The 25,575-nt window shown below is 37.1% G+C and overlaps 1 protein-coding gene across 1 annotated transcript in view; it reads left to right on the plus strand.

The window, feature by feature from the left end:
- LRP1B (LDL receptor related protein 1B) overlaps positions 1 to 25,575 on the plus strand; it is a 1,171,881-nt gene that overhangs the window by 670,568 nt on the left and 475,738 nt on the right. The window contains 4 exon segments of the mRNA XM_067549510.1: positions 2,069 to 2,194; positions 7,918 to 8,034; positions 24,062 to 24,142; positions 25,152 to 25,319. Of these exon segments, the coding sequence (XP_067405611.1) occupies positions 2,069 to 2,194; positions 7,918 to 8,034; positions 24,062 to 24,142; positions 25,152 to 25,319 (492 nt within the window).

Raw genomic sequence — 25,575 nt, forward strand, 5'->3', positions numbered from 1 at the left:
TAATTTCATGCCTAGTAGAAACCACAGTTTTACGTTTCCATATATTTTTGAATCCAACAAAGGTTACTGTTTATCATTTCAAAAGCATTGCAAAACTGCTTTTTTCCCCTTTACAGTGTCTGGTAGACTAGATTACTGCCTTATCTATAGTTCTTTCAGGATCTGCTATCTCAAGAGTTATTTGTACAAAATTGAACTGCCTGTTTGATTACAAATCCATAGGATTGCCCCTTTGCATTACCTTACCAGTGTAAATCCTTGGATGGCTTAACTTGAATGAATTATTGCATTCTACTCATTCCTTAAGTTAGTCTAAAACTAAACTATGATTTTAATGGCTTTAAGCATATGCCCTTTTAAAAATATTTTCTTTTCAAAGCTGAATTACAAAAAATGTTTAAACAAATAAAAAAATGTTTATATACCAAAGCCTCCCATCCTGTTAGGCTGATTGAAAGGCATATTGAAGTAAATGGAATTTTTCCCATTAATTTCTCTATTTTTTGGATAAGGATCCTTAGTAGTATTTATTTGTGTGTGTGCATATGCATGTGTGTAAATTTTAGGTGAATCCTTATTTGAGGACATGGATATGGGGAAAGGGCATGATCCTGCAACCTCTTTGCATACAGCATGTTGACATCAACAGAGCTTGGGGAATTGAGCCCTTCAGTTGTATTTTAGAGAGAATTAGAAAAGCAAGTTCACCAGTTGCCTGATTGAGAACCTACTAAAGTCAAACTCCTGTTGGCTTGAAGTGCAGGATCAGACATGAAACAGTAAAATGTAGCAATATTTGTATTGCTTAAATGTACTTTTCTGTTAGTCTTATTCATTTTCTCACTTAACTGGGACTAATATGCACAAAAATTATTTTAAGAGAATTTTAAAGATATGTGATAAATACACAAAAATATGAAAATTCGGTTAAAGACTTAGCATCCAGTTCTTGCATACAATGAACATTGTACGTTAACATTTAAGATGGCACCCTGGTGTGTCTAGCTACTGGAGTTTTAATCCTTAACTGTGAACTGTGTTCCTTTTGTAGGTTTGTCTGACATCCTTAATATTTTCTTTACTGTTGTTGTTTGTGTTATGAATTTCCTTAAAAATGTTTTATTGTTGATTGATAAGTATTGAACTATAATAATTATATATATGCTCAGATAATTAGTGTGAACACATGTAATCTCAAATAATTATATAATAAAATCCATATGAAATATGGGAAAAACAGCACAATAAACAATGTTTAAGGTTTATTATTTTTGAAACTTAATTACTTAGTTTTTAATAATTTGCCAAAATTGATTTGGCTACTTCATGGCATATCTGACAAATTAACATTTTGAATCATAGAATTGCAACTATCTTAATAATCTTTTTTTACGTTGCTAGAACAGAAAAATATCAATGAATACACAAAACTTGAGAAGTCAAATGTTAGCTTATTATATTAGCTTAGTATAAGCTTCTGAAAATATGGGTAATTCTTTGCATTTAGATAGTCGTTTTCATTTGAGGATCTCAAAGTACTTTAACCTTTAATGAAAATACTAACATATTCTTGTAGTTGGCTGGACAGATCTTCACCATAGCCACAATGGTGTTATGATGAGTTACACAAATTAAGACTCTTAATCATAATGTTTATGAAAAATGCAAGGTGAAATCCTGGCCTCACTGAAGTCATGAGCAATTTTATTGACATTAGTGGAGCTAGCTATTTACCTACATTCTTTAGGCATCCATTCCTATAAAGGCTATAAAATACCATAGACCTTATTCTTCTCTCTTACTGACACCTATTTACACTAGTATAACTTTTTTTTTATTGGCGTCTCCAGATTTTTTTTATTATTGTATCCTAAATACTTCAGTAACTATTTAACTGGGTCTGGACTTTTCCTATTTGAAATACAGCTCTGAGCTTGGAACATTACAAATGATGGTATAATCATATTAATTGTATCTCCAATTCTTCAATGAATGAAACTTAATATAACCATGTTTTCAGCAGCTTCTTTCTGAATATATGCTTAGGAGAAAGTAATATTTTTTCTAGTCAATCATAGCTGTCCTGATGATCAGTTTAAGTGCCAGAATAACCGCTGCATCCCCAAGAGGTGGCTTTGTGATGGAGCTAATGATTGTGGCAATAACGAAGATGAATCAAATGAAACCTGTGCAGGTAAAAACTTTAGTTGGATATGTAAATAACTTTTATCTAAATTCTAATTCAATAAAAATTCATGTCTGTACTCTGACCTGAGCTGAACCAGCCTATTGCTGATGATCTGATTATTGCAGTTTTAAGTGAATTCAGATTTTGATGCCACTAGGGCTAGAATACAAATTATATTTTACTTAATCCTTATGCTTGACTCTACTTTCCAAAGTAATTTGGCACTTATTCTATCCATATGGGTTGACTGTCAGTGCACTAGTTGGACGCAAATTTGTCCCTGCTAAATCTTTCTTGGCAGTTGGAATTAGTTTGTTATCATGCTGTGATGTGAACCATCTGACAAGTAAGCATTTTTTCTTGTTGTTTTTTACCTTGACAAATATATAATTTTACTTAATTTCTCCTGAATTCATCTGTGAATTGTTTAGTATTTGTTGTTTCATTTATGTATTGGATTTTATATGGAAGTCCCAAGATGACCTAGCCTATTTATATTTCCATATAATCTGTCCCATTACAATAAATTTGTGAGTCCTAAACCAGTCCTTATTGCATAGAAACATACAGTCTTTGTTACAGATCAGTAGACAGTCTAGAGAGGTCATTAGTTGTCTGATAAATATTGAAAAATAGGCAGTAAACTTATTATTCTTTTAAAGTACTGACTGAAAGAAAGAGATTGGCAGCATGTATACACATATAGCGATGTTCCCTGAATCCATATGGTCTGACTTAACGTGTATAATACAGGATATTATTTGTATTGAAGCAACTTGTAAAAGACTGACAATATTAAAAAAATCTGTAATGCATATGTAGACCTTAATAAATCAAGTCTGCAATGACTGTAAAATGTATTTGCAAATTTGCAGTACACCTTCAGCATTCTTAGATATGTTCAGTTCCATGTCCATCCACTTTTAAGGACAAAAGTCTGATTCAAAGTGCATGCTCCATGCCAACTGACTGAGGCTTGAAGGTTGTGTTCCTGTTATTTAATTTTGTTCCTTCAGTGACAAATCAGTTCTAAAACCAAACTGTGTTGATGTTTTATAAAAACATCCTTCCTTTCATATTTTGTTTAAAAATCTCTTTTGATACACTATATTTAATTATATTATGATTCTGTTTGTTGGCTGTTTCAAAGAAGAAGAGGAAAAAATACTCACTTATAACAGCAAATTTAGAAATCAATGGCTTTTATCTAGTGGGGTTTCCAGTACATTAATTGATTTTTAAGTTGGGGAGTGCAAATTGGCACATTTTAGAGAGCAATTTCAGCTGAAACTAAAGGAAGCCTGTTACACAAATCGTAATATGCATTATAATAAAATAAAAGAGGTAAAAAGGATGAGAATTAGAGAACAACATTCTTTACCTGATAACGCAAAGAAATATACATTTTAATTACTTTTTATTTTTCACAGCCCAAGTGCAGGTTAGGCCAGATCCTGTAAAACCTTGCTAATATAAGGTATCTCTTCTCACATGAGTTCATGGGTCTATTGTGTAAAAATTATTTATTTGAACAGGCTTTGTGAGATGAGGTCCTTATTTGTTCTTTTCTCTGCAGACCGCTCCACCTATTGTCAATGGCACAAATAACTATATTTTCTGAGCAAAAATAATGGATTAACTCTAATTTATATGGTAATGATGGACTGTAGTTCGATGCTGCCCGATTAGTAACTGATACATAATTTATGTATGTAACCGGTAATGAAAATTTTAGAGGCTGATTACATTTTGGAGTCATATAGGTGGTGAGTTGTTCCTATTTGAAATAGATAAATTGCTTTGTGAAACCTTTTAAAAAGGTGGTGTCTGTAAATATACCAAGAGGTCTCCTAAAACTGAAGATTATTTTAAAAAAATGTTTTAAGGTTACAATGTATAATGTTACACATTCTTTGCTTGTCTTATATTTGTATGTTATTGATTGGTGGATCAGTTCAGTTGTTCTTCAAGGTGTATAGAATAAAATACTGCTGATATTCTTTATAATTACTATGTCCAGGACTATGATAGTCTTTTCATGGCTAAATCACATCTTCACCATAGGGGAAATGCAAATGCTGGAAAACTCAGCTAGTTGTTGAGGAAGGATCTGAGGGGCCATTGAGCGGAAAAGTGACAAGGTGTCCCAGTTTTGCAGATTCAGAGGCTGTACAGGGAGGGGCAACCCTGGATTTGTGAAGGCTGAAGACATCCTGTATAAATAGGATGGCTTTCATTCTTTGTATCTCATCTTAGCTCCCTTTTCCAACCCTCTCCCAACATGCAGTGTAGCTCCAGCAGGAGCTTGATGCATTGTGCTGAGTCCCCCTACAGCTGTTCAGCTGCAGCTGTTGTGGGGACTATGAAGGGGTTAACACAGCCAGTAATCCAGAACAAGACATGGAGCAATACTGGGGTAAGGTGCCATAGCCCCCTCAACAGCTACAAGGCTCTCAGTGAAGAGACAGTTTAAAAGGGTACTGGCAGTCTAGGGGAAGGTGCTACAGGATGCACAAGGAAGTGAAGTTGAAGCCGGTGGGCAAAATGACTCCTGCAAAGGTAAGACCACTCTGGCAAAAGTGATTCAGATCCCCCCCTCTGTTTTGGATGTGGGAACCCAAAAGAGCCTCTGAACTGCACCCCTGTTCCCCACCACCAGGCAAACAGAACTCCTGCTACTAAGACTGTGACCACATCCCAAAGGGAGACGCTCCAACCTGCTAGGAGGAGACCCAGAGGAAAATTTAATTTGGGGTGAACCAACAGGTGATCTGGACACTGCAACATCCCTTTAGGGCCCTGGATTGGGACTCTGTGAGCAGGAGGTTCTGGGTCCCCCTACCTTGCTTCCTCCCACTCCCACTGTCGTGACGGAGCCCCGAAGGGAGAAGAGGAAACACACAGAAGGGGCTGAAGCTCACCATATACAACCAGCAGGGTTCCCTTTCAAAATAGAGGGACTGAAAAAAACCATGGGGCCCTTGCCTGACTACTATGTCAGCTAGCTTTCCGACTGACTCGCAACAGGGACATGAAATATTAACTCATTCCTGATTTTCCAGATCAAATCCTGGGGTTTGAACAGGGAACAGTGCCACACAAAAGCATGTTGCTCTGAGTTGCACCCCCAAAATCCTACAGAGAGAACTGAGGAATACCAGTAAAGGGCCTTCCATGGTGTACTGGGGCATGCTCTGTGTGTATGTGTGTGACAGAGAGAGTGAGCTAGGCCAGGTGCTCCATCCAACAAGGAACTGATGAATTCTCGGCATGGGGACCTATACTCCTCTTTCCAAGAGCTGGCATGAGGACCCATCCTGTCTTATTCCCCTCTGGTTCCACCAAAGCCCCGACAGCCATGAATTTAGCTGGGCATTTGCTCAAGTTAATTTTGAAAAGGTAAACCATTTTGGAACAAAGTTGTATGTTTTTATGAAACACTGCTGAACATGTCTCACTTTGATAGGAAGATTTCTATATGGAGAAAGTATGGAGAAGCCCTAAACAAAGAGAGTCTGATTCCTGATGTTAAGCATTATATATGTATGAATAGTGCTTTATTAAATATGAAGTATTAGGTCATCTCCTGGTAACAGAGTGCTGGGTGGCAACTCCCTAGCCAGCCCTCTGTCACGCCAGCCCCAAAGGTGCATTGGAGCTAGTTAGGAGGACCTGTACCTGATTAAGGAATGGGAGACAACTGTCCACCAAACTGGACTGAGAAATTGCTTATACCTGATCAGTGAATAGGAGGCAGCTGCCAGGCTGACGAAGTAGGGCTTATATGCCGGCCAGAGGAAGGAAAGGGAGGAGCCCAGGAGAGTGAAGAGGCACTGCCTGTCTCATAGGGAGCAGAGAAGCCCCAGAGGCTGCTAGCCATTGCCAAGCACTGTATGAAGGTGGTAGATGCACAAACGCACTGTAAATAAACCACGCTGGCAGCTGCTAAACCAGAGGGTCATTGAGTCATTAGTGAGCTAGAGGGTGGCTGAAGTGGAGGGGCCACGGCAGAGCAGGCTTTCACTCCTCCTGATCTACACTAGCTGAGGATCAGGCCTTATCATTAATCGTGTCAGTCAGCTGCTCCATATCAAGTGGCAGGACAAGATCAGAAGCTCTGATATCTGAAGCTGAATCCAGCGATTGTCTCCATCACCATTGGTTCATTTTCAGCTGCTTTCTTGGTATTATAAGAATGGCAGACCAACAAATTCTGAAGCATTTGTACGAAGGAATTCTGCTACATGGCTGGCAATCACATGGGTGCCAGAAACTTAGATGGCACAACATTGCTAGTGATGGACATAAACTGAATATACAATCAGACTACCTTAAGCACCCTGCCAGAGACTTTCTTCAGGTGATGCTCGATTTATAGAGAAGCCACATCCATTTGGGATTTGCCATGGTGATGATGATGAGTGTTGTTATGATCATCATTGTCACAGCATAGGACTGTATTTCTTGAAGAAGATGTTGGTGAACTATTTTTTACTGATGGCATAGTCAACCATGTATAAAGCAATAATAACATAAAAAATAATCCCATCAGGGAGGAAACATGGAAGAAGATTTATTTTTCAACATGACAACAACCTAATACACACTTCAAAATGTGCGCAAATCATCCTGAAGCAATAAAGATCAAGTGTTTAGTACCTTGCCTATCATAGTCACTTGAGCTGAATCTTAAAGAAAAAAATCATAGTGAATTGAACTAAGGATTATTTTGTTTTATATTAGCTAATTAAATCTACAGCAACAAGGAGCATCTGAAGTAGTGTAATAAAGGGTACATCTGCAAGAAGCCTGTATTTACAGGAAATATATATATGGTGGGCCAAATTCATCCCTGCCATAACTCCACTGAGGATAATGGCATTGTGCCAGATATGAATTAGGTCCAGTGTTCCCAAAAGAGACTTTGGGGTATTTTCTTAAAAGCAAATGGTGTGTAAAAAAATGAACTGATTTACTGTAATGAAAACTCATTATTCCCTTTGTCTTCATTGTTAATTTGTGTCTATGAACCTTGATGAATGACTGATGTCAGGTGAGAATTTACATGATTTCTTTACAAATCAAATGAAACCATTAATTGATGATGGTGTTCTTAAAGTGGAAAGAAAACCATGATACAACAGAACTAATGCAATATAGCAAGCAACCAGCTGCACATTTGATGGGAAGAGGACATAATCTGTAATGTGAACCTGATCCCCTAACTCTGAATTAAGTGGTATTTATTTAAGTAGTAATCAATGCTCTGGATATTTAGGTTTGGATTTTCAAAGGAGACTGAGGAAATTAAGTACCCAACTTCCTCTGGAATTCAGTTGGATTTGGATGCTTAACCTCTTTTGCCTCCTTTGAGAATGTCAGCCTTAATCCTACTTAGGCATATCCAGATTTCTGACTCTTTTAACGACAACATTAATACTCTTTTAACATTTAATTTCCTGTAATTGCATAATTCTGTGAAACTCACAAATTTCCCACCTACTTGGAAATCCATTATGAATTATTAAATATAAGGGCACAGTCCTGCAGGTATCTTCAATTTCCAGTGAGGTCAGAGGAAATGAGGATAGCACTCAGTCAGGGGCAAGGAAATACCATCTGGACCTCCACCTGCTAAGTCAGTTTTAAGGAAAGCCATGGACTGAATGATCTAACATATTTTACTCCATCTCCTTCCTTTAAGATTTTGTGTGTCTTTGTCATTGCAGCAAGAACATGTCAAGCTGATCAGTTTTCTTGTGGGAATGGACGTTGTATTCCAAAATCATGGTTGTGTGATAGGGAGGATGACTGTGGTGATGAAACAGATGAAATGGCATCATGTGGTAAGTTATTAATTATTTACCCTACATAAACTGGCCATTCAAAAAATCAAATGAAGATTTCAAGTATTACATAAACAGAGAAATAAGAGCATTTTAAAGGATATCTCGGCTCTTTGTATAAGTAAAGGACCACATAGACAAGGTATTGTAGGATTTTTTTAATTTCTATTGAATCAATAAATTAATTACTGTATTTCTGCCGTAAAAACTTTATATTATTTATTTTGATTTAGAAACTCATTTTTCCTACCAAGCAGAAACTTATAGTCAAATGCAATCACTTCCACAGTTTGGCCTATATCTGAATCCCATATCTCTCTTTGAAAGCCAAGTGCCTTGCACCATGCCCTGAAAGTCATGTTGTATTAATTTAGATTAAACATATGAGCCCAAAGAGACAAAGGTGTTAACATAACCCAGTCACTCTCCAACATTAAACACTTTTAAACAAGGTTCAGGGTTTGGTATACAGCCTGCTTCCTGCCATGGCAAACACACCATTATAGATTCTTTTAACCTTTTATTAAAGATACAAAAAAGAAGGAAAAACAGTTAAAGCATTCAAAATATGAAGTATTAAATAAGACTTAGATTTTAATGACATCCAAGAAGGCAAAAAACAAAACAAAACAAAAACTTGTCTGATTGTCTGACAGTTTCATAGAAGGAATTAAAGATGGTAAGAACTGTCCTCATGGGGAAAAGACTAGATAGTTGAGTGGGGCTGGTTATTATTGTTGTAATGCAAGTTTGCTAGAAGACAAATCAAGACAGACACATACAAAAGGGGAGAGAAAAGAATAACAAAGAGAAAATGCAGCTCCTGTCTCTGGCATTCATTCTCACTTGTAACTTCACTGCTGGAAGAACACAGTCACAACACAGTCTTACCAATCACACCAGAACCTAATAAATTTGTATCAGTATGGGGCTGTTTTAGGGCACTGGTTTAGCTGCCTCTTTCTGGTCACAGGAGTACCGGGGCATTGCAAAATAGACAGCCCTGGACAACTAAACCAGACTCTTATTAGACAGAAGGAAAACAGAGAGGGGGGGAGGGAGGAAAGAAAAATGTAGGGAAGGAAAAGGATATGTAGGGGATGGAGATGACAAAATCTCACAGCCTTGTGGTTTTTGGGATTGAGCTGGTAGAGGTGGCAGTGTCATCTAGGTCCCCATCACTGGCCCCATCTGGTCAGTACATCTCTCAGATTATGATGAAGAACATCCAGGGTCCCAGGGGACAGTGGAGGTGGCAGCCCTGGTGGTGGAGCTTGCTCCTTCTCCTTCTCTCATCTTTCAATCAGCCATTATTGTGGTTGCCAGATTTTCCCCCCGAAGAGTCTTTTTCAGGAAACCAAAAGGGGAGAGAGAGGCAGAATAGACCACTCTTTCCTTATTTTGTTCACCAGTTAGGCCTAATTTTCAACACACCAATTTTGGTTCATCGATTTCCGTTCGTACACTGTTCTTGTTTACCAGGCATAATCTTAACACAGTCTTTGAATTATATCAGTAGGCCTTTTTGTTTAGACTAATTCAGCTTCTCTGTATTTTTTTCTTTGCACCTTTTCTCATCAACACTTGTTATTACAGGTTATTATGACATTTATGATCTTTCACTCACTTTTTACAATTGAGCTTCCAATTAGGGTAAATTACTATTACAATTATCACAACAGTCAAATCCAGACTTTTTCAGTCTGTGGGACAGAAGGGGTTTTCCGGTGTTTATGGACCTATACAGAGAACTCCATCTTTCTCAAATATATCAGAAGGGATCTTAAATTAGAGCTTCTGCTGATCGGAGCTGTGGCACTGTATCACAGTGAGAGAGGTGATCTCTCAGGTATGCCCATTCCAAGCCAGTCAGGGCTTTATAAATCAAAATGAACAAAATGTATCTGGAAACTCACAGGTAACCAATACAGATCTCAGAGCAGAGATGTCATGTGCTATCTGCAAGAAGCCCCGTCAAGATGCTTCCTGTTCACTTAATAATAATGATATAATTTCTGACATGCTAATTTATGTATTGTACTTGGGGAGGATAAAAACTGATAAAGAACAATCTAATACCGATGAAAATATTATCATTTAAAAGAATATTTGAAAATACTTTTAAGCTATTGACTTCTTCAGAAACTCTAATCTTATAAACTTATAAAGCACCTAGGAGAGTTAGAATTTAAAATACCATTTATTTTCAATAAGAATCAGGCATTAGACTTCCTTAGACACTTCTGAAAATTCCACCTTTAATAACTATTCAAATATATATTAAATGTTTCTTAGTTAAAATAAAGCTAAAATAAAAGGAATGTACTTGAAAAAATGTTATCATTGAAATTCTATTTTAGGTTTTCTGAAACTTCTCGTTGCTTCAAACTTCTCATAGTCATCCGTATAGTCAGCTTTCTACAGTGTTTTCTCCAGGGCCTCTTTTAATTTACCCTTCTTATTTAAAAAGATATAAACCCTTTTATTGACAATTTTAGGGGCTCTTTTTTGTTTTGTTTGTCTTGGGTTTTTTAAGCACAGTTTTATTATAAGCTCCATGATCATTTCCTTTTTGTCCCCAAACCTGTGTAAGGCATTACTCCAGTAATTGTCCTCTTCTTGCTTTTAGATATTTTTTGGCAATAAAAAGTTTAAAAGGTTACATGTCACAAGTCTCTACTTAGAACTGCCAAAGGTTTATTTAAAAATAGCTTTTTCTTTCATCACATTGGCATGGTTACGGCTTTCATTAGTACTTCTCTTATCATTATGCTGACTTTTTCCTTTTCCTTTTTATTAAAAATGAGAGTTTTTCTTTTTTCTTAATGGAAAGAAATAAGCTAATAGTTGCCCACTCACAGAAACTCTACTAGCTTCCTGGCAAATAATAATTGATGACTGATAATATACTGTTAAAAAGTACGTAATATAAATATAGTATTATAAGTAGCAGTCATATAGATGTATTCAATTCTATCTGTGTATATGTAAAACACAGAGAGAAAAATGCATAATAGTAAGAAAAAGAAAGAAACAAGGAAAGAAAGAAAGAAAGAAAGACCATTATAGGATTCAAATTTGGTCTCAGATTGCCAACAAACACCAAAAAGTGGAATATATGAAACTAAAGGATCTAACAGCATAACAATAGCTGCATTGGAGAATGCTATCTTTCTAAAGTCATGTTAGATAGGCTTATCTAAAATTCCTGTGCTTAAAGGTTCCTGGTAAGGGGCATAGTTTGACTAAGAGTAAGAGGTTTTAACATTATATCTCTGTGATTGTGATGTCCTGTCTCTTTAAATAGTTAGGGATTCTGTGCTCACTTAGGCAACAGCCTCACTTTGGTTTTAGTTTCAGTTTTGCTGCCAGAACAATACTAGAGCTGTGCTTTAAATCAGCTCCTCCTGTTTGTGTCTATCTCCCTTTGTGCTGAGTCCAGATATAAGTTCACCTAGAAACAGAAGATGGAAGACTGCTGCTGTATTTTGCTTCAGATACAGCCAGCTAGAGAGGGGAAAGCTGGCAAAAAAAGGCAAAACACAGGAGTTTTCTGTCATTGCCACCTAGCTGCTGCAGGGACAGAACAATGAAGGGAAGGCATCCTTTTTTGTTCTCAAGCAAGCTAGAGAGAGAAGCGTTTTTGGCCTGCACTAAGGGTCTTCAGCTAGCAGAAGGAGCCCAAATACAACCAAAGGAGAGATTCTGCAGTATAAGCACACAGATAGTGGAGGGAGATCAAGTGCATTAAAAACAAAAGAAAAAAGTTTCCCTGTGGAAGTTTCCCTGTGGACTGAAGGCATCTGGGAGGGTGTGAAGTCTAACGGGAGATCAGAAAATGGCAACTAGGGGAGGGGGGGGAAGGTTGGTGAGTTCAATGAAAATCACAAATCATGGGTGGTGTACCTCAGATGTTTAGAGTAATTTGCAGCTTGCAATTCCATTCCAGTTAGACAAGTTTCAATCTTGCTGAGAGTGATGGGTCCACAGTTATATGGACTGCTGCATGACTTCTTCTCTCCAAGTGTGCCTGGACCTGCCATGTATGCTGCAATTACAACAGCAATGCAGGAACATTTTTCTCCTATCCTAACAAAGATAGCAGAGTATTATTGGTTCCATCAGGGAAGTAGAGAGTTGGTAACAAAATTCATTGCTACTCTAAGAAAGTTGTCAGTTTGGACAAACATTAAGTAATATCTTACATGATCCGTTTGTCTCTGGGTTACAATGACCAGATCCAAAAAAAGTTACTGTCTGTATTAATGTTTACATTCAGAAAGCTGTTGAGGTAGCAATTGCCATGGAAATCACAGGGGAGGATTCTCTGAAATTCAGTTCACTTCCTGAATCGGTGAGACAAAGAACCACAGGGACATAAGGAATTTCCATGTGGCCATTGTGCACAGACTTCCACACTGAGAAGACTGCTGGGCATGCCAGGTCATTTGCAGAAAGTGCCAAAAGAAAGGACATACCTCTATGACCTGTCTCACATTTCAAAGATCCAACAACACAGAGTAACCATCCATCCAGAAGACACCTATGAAGACTGAACCTAAGAAAAGATGGTAATTGGGAATTCATAATTGACACGGACTGAGACCTAGCACTGTATATGTTATCAGAAGCTGGAGTAAGAAATTACATCTGGCTCACATTCTTGATCAAAGGAATTCCTACAAGAATGGAGCTTGATACTGGAGATGCTATTTCACTAATTTCTGCGTCTGCCTACCACCCGACATTGTCACAAGTTCCTCTGGAAGAAACCTACATGGTTTTGCAGACTCATACCAGAGAAACGTTAGTCTGAAAAGGGATACTCCAGATGAAAGTTCAGCTAGATGGGCAACCAGTTGTTATACCTTTGATGTGATTGAAGGAAAGTATCCACCATTGTTTGGCAAAACTTGGCTTGAGACATTCAAGGTGAATTGGACTGAGATCAAGGTGATCACAAAAACACCTCAAAATCTTCAAGAAATACTGAACAATACTCCAGAGTTTTGGAAAAATAATTTGGACAGATGACCAATGTGTCAGTGAAGTCAGCTAGTCAGCCAGAGCCAAAATGTTGTAAGCCCAGTCTTGTGCCTTATGCTCTGAAGCCTTTGGTGGAGGCTGATTTGGACCATTTAGAGAGCATCAAGAGTCTTATCACCAGTTTCACCCAGTGAGTGGGCTACACTCCTCATACCATTCATCAAAGGAGATTTCAAAGTGACACTGAATCCAGTTTTATGCTAACCAGAATCCACTATCTTGTATTTCTTCTCAATATCTTATATTTGTTTGCTATTGTTAATAGAGGACAGTATTTCAATAAATTGGATTTGTTCAGTGCCTACGTACAAATAGAGATCTGGCATCTCACAAATACCACACAATCAATGTGCAAAAAGGCTTATTTTGTTGCAATAGATTGCCTTTCAATATCAGTTTGGAACCTGTCCTGTTCCAGAAAGCCACGGATGAGATTCTGAAGGGATTGGATGGAGTTCAATACTATTTGGAAGGCATCCTTGTTACAGGGAAGGATCAAGAGGATCATCTTCAAAATTTGGATGCTGTTTTGTTTGAAAGACTATGGACTGAGACAAATGTGAGTTTTTCAAACCTTCAGGTGAATACCTTGGCCATGTCATGGGATTAAGGAAATTGCCAGAGAAAGAGAAAGGTAGTTTTTCAAGAGCCACCACCAGAGAATGATTCACTCTTCATTCTTAAGACTGTTTAACAACTACATAAAATTTCTGCTTAATCTGATGACAATTTTGGCATTATTACATGAAGTTACAAGCAAAGAAAAAATGGAAATGGACTAAAGAATGAGTGCATTTAAGGAAACAAAGAAACACTTGACATCAAAGTTCTTAAGCACTTTGGTGCCTCACAACAATTGAAATTGGCTTGCAATGCTTCACCATATGGAGTGGGTGTAGTTCTTTCCCACATTTTTCCTGATGGTGTGAAGAAATCAATTGCCTTTGCTCCACAAGCACTCACCACCTCTGAGAAGAACTATGTGTAAATGAAGCAAGAAACTCTCAGCATTATCTAAGGATTTCAGAAGTTCCATAATTAGGGTAGAGATTTTACCTTGCTGATCCATCATCGCCTATTGCTTTCAATTTTGGACTGGAATACTGAATTCTGTCATTAGGTGCAGATCTTATGCAGCGATGGGCATTGTTTCTTTCAGCTCATTCCTGTACTATTCAATTCCACAAGGAGATTCTACACATCAATTCTGATGGGCTGTTGCACCTGTCATGTCCAAGCTCCCATCAACCCAAGGAAACTTCAAACTAAGTATGTTATCTCAATTTGATGGACAGTTTATCCATCTCTAGCAAACATGTCAACAGAGAAATCACTAAGGATGATTTGCTTTCTCTTTTGAAAGGGATGGTACTACAAGGTACACTGCTGGATTCTAAGAATCCCCAATTTATACAATTCCTGTCAAGTCAATATGAATTATTATCAAGGTTGCATCTTGTGGGGACTGTGAATGATCATTCTGAAATCACTTCAATCTCAGGTTTTGAAAGTTCTTCAAAAAGATAATTTTGACATTGTCCATGCCCTTGAGTCACGTCTGATGGCTGGGGATTGACAAAAGACATTGAGAGAAAGGCAAAGTACTGTACTACACATCAATATATTCAGCATGATCCTGGCCCAGCTCATCTACACCTGTGGTTATGGTCTCAAATTCATTGGATATATATGTATATGGTCTTTGCGAGACTATTGGAATGTTATATGATTTTGTTTGCAGTTGACACCCATTCAAAATGACCATAAGTTTTCAGACTGACATCTACTATTACTACTAAGACCATTAGACATTTTGTACCTCATTTAGTCAATTTGGTTTGTCATTACAGTTGGTGAGTGATAATGAACCTCAATTCTGTTCTGAAGAGTTTTAGAAGTTCCTAGCTTCACATGGAATTCAGGAGAAAATGCTCTGCTCTATAGCATCCTGCTACAAATGGACTAATGGAGTGCTTTGTACAGATACTTAAGCATGCCTTAAGAGCTAACTTGTATATTTTGAGTCATCAGCAGACATTATTAGACAATTTCTTGCTTATCTACAGGAACATACGTGCTATTTCTCAAGAGTCACATGCAACTCTTTTCCTGAAGCAATCTTTGTGTGTCTGTTGGGACCTGCTGTGTCCCGATGTTGCCTCATATGTAGCCAAATCCCGAGCTATGCAAATTGATTGACATAAGACTCATCAGCAATTTTTTCAAGTAAGAGACTTAGTGTGGACTTGCAGTTATGATTGTGGAATGCAATGGGTACCTGGAAAAAGTGTAAATTGCAAAGGACCCATTTCACTCATGGTAAAATGATCTAATGCTATTTTATGGAAAAAACATATGGACCAGTTGCAGCCTCGACAACAACTGGAGTCCAGGGATGTTCCAGTAGACTTTCCTTCCTCTAATTGAACCTACTTCTGTTACAACTACTAATTTTGATGACTTGGTGGGAGAAATTTAGATCCAGTTAATTCCTTACCAGATCCAGTTGCTTCTTTACCACTGACTATTTCTGTTTTCCAGAACAATGCCACACCACCATCACTGTGTTATCCCAAGAGATTGTGAAAACCAATGGTGTGCCTAAATTTATAAATTGTTTAGTTAGCGAGTTGCTATCTGGAGCACATTTTATGAGTGTAAGGATATTCTATTACTAGCTGAAACAAACAAACAAAAAATCCTGTGCCGGCCCAGTCCATAGTAGGTAGATCTCTGACTACCTTTGATTTTACTTATCTTTCATCTAATTCAATATATTCAAATATAAAATACAAAAATTTAGCACTTGCAGACATCATTTCGATTTGCAACACTCTCTGGGGAACTTTGAATCCACAAATCAATAAATGGATTATGCTCTTCTGCATACAGTCTGTATATATTTAATCTGTCACAGATATACAGGTAATAGTTTTCATTTGATAAAGAATGCACATATACTTTAATACAAATAAATAATATCAATTGGATTCTTTATTTTATTTGTTTCAGAATGCCACATCTGAGAGAATACAATTGAATGGAAGTGGAATATATAAAATGTGAGAGGCATGTCTTACTCAACTAAAAGTGAGGTCACACTAGCTTTTCAGTTGACGCATGCCACTTAATTTGTGGCATGTTGTAACAGAAAAGTTTGACATGCCACCTAATCTGTGGCATCTTTGTAACATACTTCCGCTTCACTGGAAGGCATGCTATTTGTTACAAAATGCTGCAGACCAGCTGCAGTAAATTGCAGTACATACCAGTAAAGTCTAGGAAACTTGTAACTGTTTTTATCACAATTGGACTATGAGGAATGGGGATTATATATAGTATTTCAAAATGCAGGATTCTGGATAACTTCTTGGGTATTACATTTTTCAGTTAACATTGTTTGTCACATAATACTGATGACAACTGCCATGTAACTATGTAATAGTTCTTGTAACAAAAGATGGCTATGAAGCCTTTCTAAGTGGAGAGCCAGAATGAGTCTCATGGTAAATGAATGCACAAATATAAGCCCACAGTTACTGTCCTTGGGGATGGACAACAGTATGAGAGCAGTATGCAAATATGAGAATGGAGAGCAGTTCTCTTTTGAAAAACAAGTTTTATTAAAGATTAAAAGCATAGAGAAAAATATATTTAGCAAAAATAAACTGATCCCTTAACTTACCTAAAGTTTACATTACCTAAAGTCTATCTAATCAGTCTAATTTCATTTTCTGTTAAAGAGAAAAAAAGTTACTCATTCACATGCTTTCAGAGATAAAACCTTGTGTCTGACTCCTTATCTGCAAAAGCAGCATGTGCCCCAGTATCAAACCAGAGAGTGTGTCTTCTTGTCCCTTTTCACATGAGTCCTCAAATACAATTTTAGAAATGAAACATATAATTCCTACTTTGACACAATCCTGTTTACAACCAGTGTCTACAGGGCAACAACATCAAGGACTTGAGTAGACTGATTCTGTCAAGCAAAGGATACTTTAAAGTATTCAGCCCCCCACTATGATACAGTCATAGTACCCATTGACTTCAGTGGGACTACTCAAAGTGTAAGTCTTTGCAGAGTCAGGGCCCTAGTTGGTATCATGGAAAAACTTACAGGATGGTGAAATTGCCATTAATCTAATCTCTTTTAACTTCTCTCTAATTCATCCCTGCTTTTCTCTCTTCTTCTCACCCTCCTCATTGATTGTAGTGAAGGGAAATGGAAAGCCAATATATTATAATATTGATCATTCTGATTATTTACTTCAGAATGAATCACATGTTTTGAAAAAGGAAAATAAAACTATTTAAATGCAGAGCCAAGTCAGAGCATCTTTTAAGGTAAAACCTTCAGTGCCTTCAGTTACATTTGCTGGTAAAAAACATTTTTAGAAGTCCCCTGAGTCTCTGCCAAATCTGGACATTAGACATATTAGCATTTTTGCATATCTCTAGCATCCCAGGTAGAAAATGCAGGACCATTGACAAATTATTTTAAACATCTTAATTGAGCACTTGCAGGTATTATAAGAAAGGTGAAGCGTTCATTCTGGTTAGCACCATAAACAGATTAGAAAATGCCACTTGTTTTCATATAAAATCTATGTCCTTTATAGTCACTTTTGATGCTGAACACTTGTTCACTCAGCATTCTTCATGCAAGTGAACCTAAAATAAGAAAAACACATATACTGCACCCTTGGATGTTGGTCTGTCTGAAGGTCCCGTTCTACGAAGGTAACAGACACTTAATTAAGGAGGCTCCTTTTCTTTGTGTTCCTGTACATCATTGGACATAGTTATTCTACCTTTGTTGTTAGTATAACACCCAAAGGTCCCACTTGTCAGTGGGAGGAGATTGAATCTGGGACCTTCGAAGTGTAGTGTATGAGCCTCTACAGCATGAGCTAAAAGCCATGTGGTCAATCTCTAGCTGAGCTAGGTGCCACTAGAGGACGACAGAGAGCCACACCAAACAGGCATGGGTTACATTAGCAGAAATTAAAATTAGGAAGAGCAGAAGTTATTCCTAATTTTAATATTTTCAGTATGCCACTGATAAAATGGTGTGTGTGTGTGTGTGTGTGTGTGTGTGTGTGTGTGTGTGTGTGTGTGGTTTTAAATGCTTGGATGTAACAGTTCAGGTCTTAATCCTGCAAATGCTTGTACATGTGTTTAACTTTCAGCATATGAGAACTTTTCACGTCCTTGGGACTACTTGCATGTCTAAAGTTAGGTATATGCATAAGTATTTGCAAGAATGATGTCTCAAAAGAGAAACTCTTCAAATTAGTGTGGCAAATATAAAAATTATGAAGCTTTATGACTTTAAATTACAGCAAGCTGTTGTATTTGAAGTTTTTCTATAGTTATTTGTCATTTTAATACAAATTCATGGGAATATCCTTTGTGTAAGGAGGTTCATTTATGCAGCAAAATCCAACTTTAATTTCTTTAGTGTCTTTCAGAAAAACAAAGATAAAATGCAATAGTACAAGATGAAGGATTTTTTCTTAAGAGTAGAAAATTGTGGGCTAAACTTTTCTTTACTTTCCTCTTAGTTGGTAAACACTATTCCTTCATAAAAATGTACAGCAGGAAACTTTTTCCTGAGACACTGTTTATAGTGGACAAATGTGGAAGGGGAAGAGGAAAGGGAAAATATGGATCTTTGAATGCAGACTGCATAATCCCTAGCTTTAAGCCTATAGCTGATGTGGTTCTATGTAGCTTTGGACTCTTTTACCAGCATGAGTAGCATGGGCAACACCCAAGTAGTTGCAATCTTGTGACCACTGTGACAAGTTTCAGAGAGCATATAAAAGTGTTCAGAGCTGATCACTATAACATTTACTTAAGTTGTAAAATATATTTTTACAGTGGATTTCCCCACTCTCTCTACATTTAGGCAATAACCTCTCTGTATATTTAATCTGACTCTGCCATGTAAATGGTGCAGAGGGCCTTGGGGCAGTTGCACAGTGGTAAGGGATGGTATCATGTAATCGCACTTCCTCTCTACACAAGCTTTCAAATAATTTTTTGCTGACTTTCATCCAATTGGTCCCTTCTGCTTTGCTTGAGGGAAGGAAAGGAACATATGCGTCTAAGTGACAAAGAGAATTCTACATCATTCTATCACATGATAGTCAATACGGTAATTTGTCCGACCAGTTCAGCTGGCTGTTGTATTCTTTCTGATTTATCAGTTTGTTTATTTATTCATATTTATTACTCTTTTTATAACTTCTTGCAAAGGGTGTTGGTTGTGTCACCCTGTCAGGTTATCTTAAATTTTCCTTGTGGTGACTTTCTCAGCATCCACTTTGTTCACTCCTAATATTTCAGTTTGATCAAACTTTATACACCACTTATACATTTTAATCTTCTTGTAGTTTCATTCTCAAGCACTATAAAAAGTAGTAATGCGTCTAATGCTTCTCACAATTCAATGCCAAGCATGACTATACTGTCAAAAACATTGTTACCAGTCATACTCTGTGAAATAATTTACATTATTCTTTGTATACAATATATATTTCTCTTACAAGAGGGACAAAATATTAGTTTATCTCCTTTTTGGAGTGTGTGTGTGTTACCATGACTGATCCCTGTTTTTAAGCTGCATTTTACTCATGCATTTGAATAACTCTGGCTCCCCCTGTTGATTCAGCAATTTCCATATTCTTACACAAAAACATAGTTTTGCCACTTCAGAGGAAGCTTATGTCTCCCAAGATGGTAGAGGGCTGAAAATTAGAGTGGGTCTAGTAGTTAAGATAAAAAATCAGTACTAGGATTGATTTAATCCACACAATCACCATCACCATCATTATATCCAGCATATAAATAAAGCAACTTTCCAGAATCAGAGGTGTCAGTTTGGATGAAAATGAAAGGTAAAGTTACTGATTTGTATTTGATTCACCAGCCGTCTTCTCTGATGTGGAATTAGTTCCTCAGAGCTTGGTCCAAGCCCCTGGCACAGTGGAGGAAGGTCAGCATGGGAAATCTGAATCTGCAACTCACAAACTCCACAACATTCTAAAGGAAATGCCAGGAGGCGTAAACCTTCTTACTGAGCAAAGGGCTCTTTGCACATCATATTGTGTGATAATAAAGATGACATACAGGGGCGTCGAAGCTCAAGAGGAGGTGCACAGATTCAGGGGGATGGGAGACAGACAACTCTGAAGCGCAAACTGAAATCAGTAAAAATTAATTGCAAAATCTGGCAAATAGAGAAAAAAAGATTTAATATACATTTAGTGGGTCTTCCTGAAGGAGGAGATATGCTTTCCTTCATGAATAAATTCATCAAGGAAATCTTTGCCATAGAGAACTCTGAGTTTGATGTTAAAATGGAAAGAGCCCGTCTCAACTCATTTTAATTAGTTCCTGTCTCTCTATCTGGGCCTTATAAAAGAAGGTGAACATAATGTAGAACATAATTTTGCTTAACAAAGGGGGAAAAAACCAGGAATCCAGTTCTAATGTACAAGTTGATCACATCTTGGAAATGTGTTACATGTTCTATTAGTCTGATCTGCATAATATGTATATATATGACTTCAGTGAAAAGTTAAATTAGAAAAAAAAAAAAAAACAGCTTTGCTTGAAACACATGAAGCATGTTCATAGTTAATTCCCATGCCATTAGCACATCTCCATTTGTCTAAGAACAAACATTTGGTTGGCATAGCAATGCTCGTCTCTGAAAAAAACACATCTTCAGGCAACAACAAAAAAATTCTCCAGGAATAATAGACAAAGTGATGTCATCAGCATTTTTTCTTTTCTTTTCCACCCTACCCTGGTGGTGCAGCAGAAAAACAGTTGCTTCTTTTCAGTCTTTTGATACTTTATCTGATCTCCAGTTGTATTGATTACTTGATGTAGCTCTCTCAACTCTTCTGATCTTTTGTTATCTCATCTGTGATTTTACTTAAGCCCACTGCTTTCACTTAGTTTCCTTAAAAGATATCAAAATTCAAATAACAGCCATATCTACTGCACAAAAGGCAGCAGCGCACACGTAAATCTAAGTCCAGAAATTCAGTATTTAAAAGAAGAATCTGATATTAGTCATAAGGAAATTATTACACTTGTGTATATTTAGACAAACAAAGAACTCCTTTGTTATTGCAGGATTATTCTCTATAATATAGTTTCAATTTATCTGTGTAGCTGAGTTTCAAACAAATGCAGAAGACACAATGTTTACTGGCAGACTATTTCATTGTCTGATAGATAACACTATTTAGAAAAACAGAAAACAGTTTTCTTGTTTTGCTAGCGATTCGATGCCCAGTTTCATCCCATTTTTCTAATACTCCTTTGAGTAGCCTCAAACAACTCCTTTCCATCCTTGGTGTTAATATCCTGTAATCATGTAGCCAATAAATAGTTTTTTGTAGGTCCTCTCTGTGATACAGCTGAACTTGTAATCAATTGGTTGCAAGATTAATTTTAAACATTGTCTGTTTCTACAGACTACATAGTTAATGCTCAATTAGTAATTGTGTCAACTGCTCATGGTTTGTCCTTGCAACAGGCCTGGAACAGTATGTGAAAGGGCATCTCCCTCCCCTTTTAAACGTGTATAACCAGTTTGGCTGGGTTTCTTTTCTCCTATTTTAAATTCTGAGAGCAATATGATATTCTAAGCTTTGCCACACTGTATAAGTGCAGTATTATAAGTTACAACAGTTCCACCCTATTCCTGTAATAGTTCATTGTATCAACACCAGCAGTCTGGACTACTGGAAGCTTGTTCGTTGTGTCCTTATGCAGGACCCCCTCTTATTATGGTACCAATATATTGTGAATACTAAATTCACAGTTCTTTGCACAGGTACCTGAAGCAGGAGTTTAGGGGAATAAGCATTGTACCATATAAAAGGAAGTTTTTGAATGCAAAAAATTACAGAAGTTTACTAGTTTAAAAGAAGGAAGGAATTAGAATTACAGGAGTTTCTGCACAGATTAGTTCTTGAAGGAGTTGCAGGAACATTGTGGAATGGTGCTGGAAGACCAAATGTAGTGGTGCAACTGCAGCACCAACACCAATACACTAGTGGTGCAGAAGTGAAGTAATCCAGTGCAGGATACAAAAGTGCACAGACTTGGGGCAAGGAAGTGCAGTTTCAGTGTTACTGGCAGTGTTTGTGCACCTTTTTAAACATTCTTTTGTGTGTGTGTAAACATAGGGTGTGCAACACTTGTGGCAGAGATTTCCAGCACCAAAATTTTCCTCCACAAAAAGGGATGTAGATACCATTGTTCTCTTTGTTAGTGATGAGGCTTGATATGTGTATCCTTCACGAAGTGTATGCCCTACTATGGAGTGATTGCCCAGATTTTTCAGACTGCACTGATGCAAACACAGTTACGCATTACGGTAACTATGGATGCACAAACTTGGTTAACACTTGGTATAGTTATGAAAAAAAATCTCTGAACACAACTCAACTGTTTGTTCTAACCAGAACTGGATGAGAGTATTAGAAAAACATGGCTAGACTTGGACTTGTAGTGTCTGAGTCTCTACTTTACAGCTATGTACATATTCTGATATTTTAGTTTTCTGATAGTTTTATTGGAATATATGTGAGAACTGTTCGTGAGTATTCACTCTTTAATGATGACTTGTAATGTGTGACTGTCAAAGCAGTTTATTTCCTACTTGTATTTCTAATGTCTCAGGTCCCTTAGTATCATTTCTGTGTTTTCCAAGTGTTTCATTTCCTGCATTTTACCAGCAGTTACATTGCAATCAAACATATTTTATGATAAAAGTGAAATTTTGAAAATGTAATATCTCACATTTAGGCTATATTTCATCATTAGTATTATGGTGCATACATTTGACACAAATAAAAGTATTTTAGGGTGTAACTTTACAATTAAATTTACTTCAGAGATACTTCATTAGTAATCACCAAGACACAGCTTTTAAAATCACAGTAAATTTAAGTGAGTGAGGAGAGTGCAGGTTCTTTGCATCTCAGCATTAGCTAGAACCATCCTTCCTGCAGAGTGCTAAGTCAAGCAGAAAGCTCTCTGTATGCTAGGGAGGGGACAGAGTGGGTTTTGCCTAGAAATAGCTCCTGTCCCTCTTAATTGCCTATGTGGTGGCATTTGCACCCACTCTCTAGCACCTGGGACTCCCATGCACTCAAGAAGCACAAGCACTGTCATTCTAACTGCCCGTCACTTCAAGAGTTCTTTACACCTTTTTACAAAAGCATGAATGGCTAGAATCTAATATTGTATATGATAGTGTAGTGCAACATGGCTTCTGCTTTGAATTAGTACCTTAAGTTACAGTTATGATGCCCTTACTCATGCTAAATAGCACCTTACTCCTCAAACAGACCTAAACCAGTGAATTAGTGATTTTTTTTTCTATTTAGTTTTCAGATATTGCACAGCATTTGTTTGTAACTTTATTCAAGAAAACCCATGTTTTTGCAGAAAGATGTATGTTCAGATTATTTCTCTACTATGCAAATCATATCAGATTTCTTTTTTCTTTTCTTTTCTTTTTTTTTTTAAGTACTAATAGGGTTTTTTTAGCCCTACTTTTCCTCTATATTCATGGAAAGAATAGCAGTTTTGAAACATGTGCATGCACTTTAGAGCAGCAGAGCATGGTACTGCTTCCAGCTGTTATTCATTTAAAAGAGGCTGGATATTAGCTGGTAAAACTCCTCAGTGTCTGTTTGTTCTGCTAGCCCTACAGCATTTACTGACTAGCTTTCAGCAAATGACTAGCCTTCTCTTCTAGTAACTAGGAGATACTCATTTAAAAGACCACTTCCTAAAGCAAAAACCACTTCAATAACTAATTTAATGATTCTTCTGTGCCTTTGTGCATGCAGGAGGGAGGGAACGCGTTATTAATAAATGGGATACAAATTAAATCTCGTATAGTCATTAACACATTTCATGTTGGATAACTTCATATTCTTCACAGAATTTCCAACCTGTGAACCACTAACTCAATTTGTATGCAAAAATGGAAGATGTGTTAGCAGCAAATGGCAGTGTGACTCAGGCAAGTACCAAATGTTCGGTATTTTAAACTGATTTAATTAGGGTGCTGGGTGGTACTTTTGGTGGTAAAAATACTCATTTCCTTCTGGGTCTGAGCAGTAAATCCAGCTCAGAGCCCTGCATAATATAAGGGTAATGGCTTTATTTTATTGACTTAAAATTAAAAGTTGTGAAACTGAGGCCATATTCCTGTGTGGATGCAGTATAGATAAGAATTGCTTTTGGAGTTAAACCTGGAACATCACTGCAAATATACTCTATTCTATTAGGATAGAAAGCAGTATGTGATTATAAAAAAATGACCAAGTATCAGAGCCTTTCCTTAAAACAAAATAACCAGAGGAATGTATGTTTGGTTGCACATGTGTGCAGAGTGAGCTTTAGTGTTTAATGCATTAATTTTTTCCCTTTCCTGGTAATCACAATCACAAATTATATGAATCATCATCAGATAGTTGTAGTGAGTAAAAACAATAGAATAATAAGGAAATCCATTCCAACCCCTTTTGCTGTATTTAGTTTCTTTCTCTAACCGTCTGTTTCTGTAACATGTAATGAGAGCATTTGCCCCATGTTATTTTAAAAGGCAAATTCTGACTTTAGATTTTCATTTTGGCCTTTAAGTTATTTGAAACTGTTTATCTGCAGCCCATTCATCAGTCTCTAATACATGACTTAGTTTTATTCCAGAGACTTGTGTTTACCAAAACACAGGTCTTTATATCCAATTGCATAAAAGGGCCACCTCCCATAGCTAAGACCTTACAGGCTCTTGTTTGTAATGACATAAGTACTTCTGGTATGATCCAGCAGACTGAGTACTCAACACACTGCATATCACGTCTCTGTTTTCTTCTCAAGGACACCATAGATATCAAAACAGTAAATGCAAGAGCAGTTGCGTACATTCATTAATGTTTCTCCTGAAGTTCAGGCTTCAGTTCAGATTTTGCATTGCTTAAAGTTGATCTAGCGCTTTTCTTTTTCACATGGGCTCTGCATGTTCACAGATGATGACTGTGGTGATGGGAGTGATGAGTTGGGCTGTGTTCACTCGTGCTCCAGTAATCAGTTCAGATGCTCCAGTGGCAGATGTATCCCAGGCCATTGGGCTTGTGATGGTGACAATGACTGTGGAGACTTCAGTGATGAAACCAAAACAAACTGCACCAAAGAAGGTTGGCTATTTTAAACCTATGATAAAGATTCAGTCTAAATGAATAATGAATTTTCTCATCCATTGGAAAGGTGAAAGTGTTTTAAAGTGTTGGTAAAAATGGTGGTGGAAAACAGATATTTAAGATTTGATGTACTTCTTAAAATGGTGGATCAAATAGGATATAAAGGGGATAAGGAGTTAGGTCCTGGGTAATTCAGAGGACAAACTTTAGGGAGAGCTAATCTGTGAGGGCAGAAAGGCTGAAGATTTTGTGG

The sequence above is a fragment of the Emydura macquarii genome, unplaced genomic scaffold (genome assembly GCF_026122565.2).
Source record: "Emydura macquarii macquarii isolate MOO-44397 ecotype Brisbane River unplaced genomic scaffold, CSIRO-AGI_Emac_v2 contig_1253, whole genome shotgun sequence".
NCBI classification, from domain to species: Eukaryota; Metazoa; Chordata; order Testudines; family Chelidae; genus Emydura; species Emydura macquarii.